The sequence below is a fragment of the Amphibalanus amphitrite genome, unplaced genomic scaffold, assembly GCF_019059575.1.
Source record: "Amphibalanus amphitrite isolate SeventyFive unplaced genomic scaffold, NRLGWU_Aamphi_draft 000540F_arrow, whole genome shotgun sequence".
NCBI classification, from domain to species: domain Eukaryota; kingdom Metazoa; phylum Arthropoda; class Thecostraca; order Balanomorpha; family Balanidae; genus Amphibalanus; species Amphibalanus amphitrite.
In genome coordinates, this window is record NW_024882034.1 from 338,845 (window position 1) to 344,844 (window position 6,000).

At 60.8% G+C, this 6,000-nt stretch overlaps 1 protein-coding gene across 1 annotated transcript in view; it reads left to right on the top strand.

The window, feature by feature from the left end:
* Window positions 1–4,779, top strand: part of LOC122393540 (death-inducer obliterator 1-like) — a 42,020-nt gene extending 37,241 nt beyond the window's left edge. The window contains exons 21-23 of the mRNA XM_043389706.1: window positions 602–797; window positions 1,297–1,461; window positions 2,864–4,779. Of these exons, the coding sequence (XP_043245641.1) occupies window positions 602–797; window positions 1,297–1,461; window positions 2,864–4,200 (1,698 nt within the window). The 3' untranslated portion in view covers window positions 4,201–4,779. The remainder of the gene's footprint in view (window positions 1–601; window positions 798–1,296; window positions 1,462–2,863) is intronic.
* Window positions 4,780–6,000: the final 1,221 nt, after the last annotated feature.

Genomic DNA, 6,000 nt, shown 5'->3' on the forward strand with positions numbered 1-6,000 from the left:
ATGCTCTGTCGAACTTGTAGTGTTTATTGTGCACAATTTGCCTCTGTCGTGTTCAACGCCCGCTGTGTCGCCTCCTTTCCTCCCCCGATCCCCTTCCCCCTGTTGCACCGACTCTCACTGTCTACATCACCGGCTCCTGGCTCCGGGCATCTCCGTGGCCCCGGCTCCCCGTCTCCCCAGGCGCCTATCAGAGCGCTCGGTCGGCTCACTGGGGGCCGGTGGGAGCGGGCGGGGGCGTCTTCACCTCTGTGGGATCAGATTATCGGACCGTCCCGGCCGGCGGTAGTCAGCCGGGACGGATCTGGGCAGAGGCCGACTGAGGCGGATTGGATCTGTAGCGCCACCTCCCCTCATGTGTGATTTGATTTATAATAGTTGATTGTTAGCAGTGGTTTGAGGGCAAGTCGTGGCTATTGTTTGGTCGTATTTTTCTTATTACTGAAGGGTATTCCTGTTAGAACTGGATTTGTGCTCAGTAGAGGCATATGTGTCTGCTGGTGACAAGATATCAGCTCTATATCGAGTGCCGTTTTAGCTGCGTTGCGTGTCGCCCTGATGTAAGACCCCCCACTGACGGCCGTCTCTCCTATGTGCCCCTCAGGAGGTGGTGGTGGTGCGACTCCAGCCGGCCACTGACGAGGAGAAGCTCCACTACGCCTCCCTCTACACCTATCTCTCCAAGAAGAACCGGCTCGGCGTGGTGGGCGGCTTCTCCAAGGCCATCAAGGACTTTTACATCCTGCCGCTGGCCAGCACGGACCCCATCCCGTCGGCCCTGCTGCCCTTCTCCGGACCAGGTGGGTGAAGCCGCCCTAGACACCGAGCAGTCCCCTAGGCAGTCCAAACGGCTGGCATGACACGATATATGTAGTTTTGTCTCCTGACTGTTTGCCCTTTGGTGCATCGGTTATGCAACGAATAATCGTGTTCGTGCCTTCCATATGGCTCATCTCCGCCTAATGTATACCCAGAATATGCGCCGCCGCCGTAAATTCTCGGCTAAATTAGTAATAGTGCATCTACTCGGTTAATCCTGGCCGTAAATCGGTATTGTCCGAAAGTTGGGATGAGGTTCCGGTGATTAATCACAAATCTGCTCTCGGCTGAAAGTTTGAGTGAGCCAGACTCCCCATTTATCACTTGGGGCGGTATTCTCAATCTGCAGCGCGCTGTTGTATTCATTGAAGCCGTGTGAGAGTCAGCTGCATTACACGGTGCTCCCGTGTTGTGCGGCGCGGCACGGGTCGATGTTAGGTCGCCTGACTGACTAACTGACGGTGGTGTTCTGTTTGCCAGGACTGGATGATCTCCGCCAGCATATGTTGCTCGGTCTCATCCTGTACGCGTCGTCTCGGAAAAGGAAGCACGAGTCATCCAGCGGCGGGGAGAAGCACAGCTCCTCGCGCAGCGGAGGGAAGGCTGCGCGGCACGCCGCCTCGCCCGAGCCTCCCACGGTCCATTGTGAGTACCGGAGTAAGGTCAGAAAATGGGGGGGGGGCCACTGTGAGTACGGGTTCAGGGGGCTTAGGTAGGTTGTCAGATTATGCTGGCTGGTTTGGGTCAGTAGAACTGATAGGACTGTAGTTCAGGTTCTGGTCTGGTACTGGTCTGGTAGGATAATGGTAATACTGGATCTGGATCGATAAGATAAAATGCTTTAACCGCAGGTTGTTTGAAATAGATAAACACTATTCGTTAGAATTGTTTTTCTATTGAAAAACAACCGGAGCAGTTTGATAAACACTGGGTTTGCATGAGTCAGGTCGGACTCTTGCAAGTACTCGACCCAGGGTCAGGTCTTTTCAATCACCGAGGCGTAAGTGCGCAAGTAGTGCGCGTTCTTGGGAGTGTGGGACATTGATCGAGTCGGGTGCGCCGACCCCGGACTGCGATGTGCGTTTCCATCCCCCGCTCCGCGCCATTCGGTGGATTATTTTGGGCGCACGGCGCACCTTCACTCGAGTGATGGTTACAGTTATCGGCCGGCGCTCGGCGTGTATTGGCGAGTGGGGGTGAATTACTCAGTCATTCTGGATGTATGGCGGGGTGGTGGAGCTCTTTAGCTCTCTCAGGAGACAGAGCGGATGGGGGCAGGTGGCGACCGGTACTCACTAATGCATGAGCACTATTGAGCAGTCACCCTCGGTGGTAAGTGTCATGTGGGACAGGACGATTCGCTGCATTGCTAGAGCCGACGATACGGTATGACAAGTTTTACTTTTTAGTGTTTGACCGTCCCATAGCCTTAACTCGAATCATGGTTTTGTAATTAAAATGCCATTTTATATTTATCGGACCACGCGGGCTGTGTCTGCAGTTCTCCCAGGTGCCCTGTGCCGGCGGCCCATGTCTGTGACCTTTGCCACGGCCAGCGCCGCCCTCCTTTTATCATTGGGATCGATTGTGACGAGAGCGTCCCGGTCGGGGCGGGATTTCTGACGGTATTTATGGGCCGATCCGGCCTGGCCTGTGACCGTCGCCCTCCACTGAATCACGCCGTCGCCCGGCCCGTCTCGGGCGCGCCGGACGGTCGCTTTGTGGCCCCAGTGCGCTGACGTCACTGCCGTCAGTGTCAGGTCGGTGGTCTGCTGTTCTCGACCGACCTGTGGGGCTGTTAGGATGGTACGGGATCATCAGTTTATCTGTTCGCCCTGACCGTGAGAAACTAGTCAGCCGTTAATTAACCAAAGTAACTAACTCAGTAGCCTTCCAGAATTCCGCACCCTATAAGTATGAGTAAGTATAAGCAAACCTGATCCCATTGCGCCACGTCCTGAAGTCTCTCCCTCACTCCCGCTCTACCTATCTGACGTTCTTGGCTTACTGGTAACCTCCACTTACCCCCGTTCCCTTCCGTCCACAGACGCGCCGACCAAGCCGTTGACGATCGGCTACCAGCCGGAGCTCAGTGCCTACCAGCCGGGCCACTACGTGCGAGACGTGTCGGCCCCCGTCTCACCACAGGCGCCACCCCCAGCCGAAAAGGAAAAGTCGCCACAACCGCCTACGCTTAACTTCTACAGCTCGAGCCACGCGGATGGGGAACTCGAGAAGGAGCTGCTCGAGCTCGATCTCGAGGAAGAACTCGAGGAAGAGGCACTCGACGAGCTCTCGCATGAGGGTGAGAAGAAGTCTGAGGAGCCAGCGCCGCCGGGGACGGAGATCCCCGGACTGGGTGACGATTCGGCTCCGTCGGGGTCGGGCACCGCTCCGGCGTTCCTGCGCTCGCAGCCTCCCGCCGACGCCGAGGCCTACGACCCGGAGCAGCGTACTCCTCCGCTGGAGGATGAGCCTTACGACCCCGAACAGGCGCTGGAGGAGGACGGTGACGAGCCGTACGATCCAGGCGCGGCCACGCCGCCGCTGGATAGTCCCGCTCCGGCGTCCGGCGCCGCGGCCGCCGAGGACGCGGCCCAGGTGCTCGCTGAGCTGAACCGTCGCATTGATGAGCAGCGCAACGCCCTCAGCGCCATGAAGAGTAATCTAGACGAGGCGGAGGCGCCGTACGACCCGGCCGACCCGCCCGGTCTGATGGATTCGCTGCGACTGCGCACCGAGCAGCTTAGTCGGCTGCGCGAGGCCGGCGCGCGAGACCCCATCATCGACACGTATGGCTCTCAGGAGGAGGACGACGACCACTCGGAGCCGCACACGCCGGACAGCGAGCGGCCCGGCCGGCGGCGCACCTTCACCGACGAGGACCGGCTGGTGGTGGCTGAGTCGCCGCAGGAGGCGACGCCGCCGCCGGCCGAGAGCCCGAAGGCCGAGCCTCCGGCCCCGGAGCCGCCTGTACGACCCAGCGACCCGCGCAGTGCCAGAAACAAGGGGAACCTCTCCAAGCTGACCGACTCGGACCTGATAGCGCGCGCCCAGGCCGAGCTGACCACGTTCAACCCCCTGGTGCCGCCGCCAGGTATGGTGCCGCCGCCCGGCCCGGTCGGCCCGCCAATGCCTGGGCCGCCGGGGCCGTTCGGACCGCCGCTGGCGCGCTGGGAGCGGCCTCCGGTGGACCCGCGCGCCGGCCCCTACCCGATGCACCCCGGCCCGCCCGGTCCTGGGCCGTTCCAGGGTCCGCCGGGGATGCGAGGACCGATGCCCGGTCCCCCGGGCCCTCCTCACGGACCGCATGGTCCCCGCGGACGGCACATGGCCCGGCCTCCGTACGGCGGTCACCTGGATCCACGACTGCGGCGCAACTGAGCGCGGCACTCGCTGTACAAACTCTGCGGCAGTTTTACTCTCATTGTCCGGTCACGAGGAGCCGTGCAATGCGCGGATGGAGCACGCTGTGTACGTTCTCGCCGGTGTCGGCCGGCCTTACCCTCCACCCGCGCATTTATCGCCATGGTGGCACGCATCTCATAAATCATTGTCGCTCCTAGCCGGTGCTAGCAGCGTAGGGGCTGTATCATATGCACAGCTTGTAGTGGCTGACGGCGGGCGTTGGGCGCGTTGGTGTAGTCCGGTGTTTTGTCCCCGGAGGGAGAGTGACGTGCTTGTCCCAGTCAGTGGCTAGGGATCGCAGACGCTGAGCTTGTAACGTGCTAACCCGCTGTCCCCGTAGAATAGCATGTGTCACCGGTCGCTGCGGTGTAAACTGCACTCTGAGACGGCCGTGGCTTCGATGCAAGTACAGGTGTGCTGGCCGGCGGACCGGCCGCTCGCGCCGTGCAGGGCGCTGGCTGTTGTATATGACGTATTTGCTGTTTGAGTGTACTGTGTGACGCCCGCGGCAGGGCAGTAGTGCCGGCGGCCGCGGCCAATAAACCTACTCCGGCAGTGAGTGGCCATTTGTGAGCGAACTCGGGCAGTAGATCAGCAGTCGGCTGACTGCCGGCTGTAAATTCTGCCGCACAGGGACGCACCGCCGGGGTTCAGTGTGTGGAAGAGACGCTGGGGGATCACTGCTGGTCGGATGGTGGTGTGTGGCGGAGTGTCAGGACGCCCAAAACGTCCCCAATCACGAACGATTTTGATTCCACCGATAATTTGATCATTAACGAAATCAGGTTTTCAAAATATGCCTAGCCTGACGCTGGGATAGGTTTGCTTATGGTTGCATTGCTTACTTACAATACACATTGTTTTGTGAAGACTCGACCGGACGACGGCCTGGCGTCCCGAGCTTCGACATCACGGGGATGCAGGGCGGAGCCCTACACCCTGTCCGCACCTGACGTGACGTTGCACCACGTCACGGCGGGCCGGGTCGCGTGGCACCCCCAGGATGCGCTCTCATCTGACCACCGACCGATCCTCGTGGACATAACGGTCGGAGAGAGGGCCCCGCGGCAGCAGCGTCGTCGCCGGCGGCCCCGCCTGTCCCTCGCGAAGGCGGACTGGACGGAGTACGACCGCCGCGTAGAGGAGGGCGTTCGGGCAATGCCGCCATGGACGGAGCACACTTCGCTGAGGGAAGCCAACGACAAGCTCACAAGGGTAATACTGGAGGCGGCGGAGGCGGCGATCCCGAGAGGGGCCCGCAAGACTCCTAAACCGTGGTGGAATGAGGAGGTGGATGCAGCTGTCAGACGCCGGAACCAGCTGCGCGGCCTGGCCAGAACCGACCCCGGCCAGGGAGCGGCATGGAGAGAGGCAGAACGTGAAGTTCGCAGGCTGATCGTGGAGGCGCGCCGAGCCTCATGGCGCGACTTCACGAGCCAGCTGAGCCTCCGCACCGATGCAAGAAAGGTGTGGGACACGATGAAGGCCCTGGACGGCAAGGGCGCCCCCATGCGGCAAGATGAGGAACTGCGGGTTGGCGCTAAATCCTACTCCTCAGACAAGAGGAAGGCGGACGCCTTCATGAGGGTGTACGCCGGGGCTAGCCACCTCCCCCCACGGGTCAAGAAAGACCGCCCGTTCCGACATGACCTGACCAAATTCATGAAAGGGCAATGTGCGGGCTGCGATGGAAACCGCACTGGCTGCTGCAGCCCCTTCGGGAGAAGGGAACTGGACGTGGCCATCTCCAAGCTCGCCGGACGCAAGGCCCCCGGA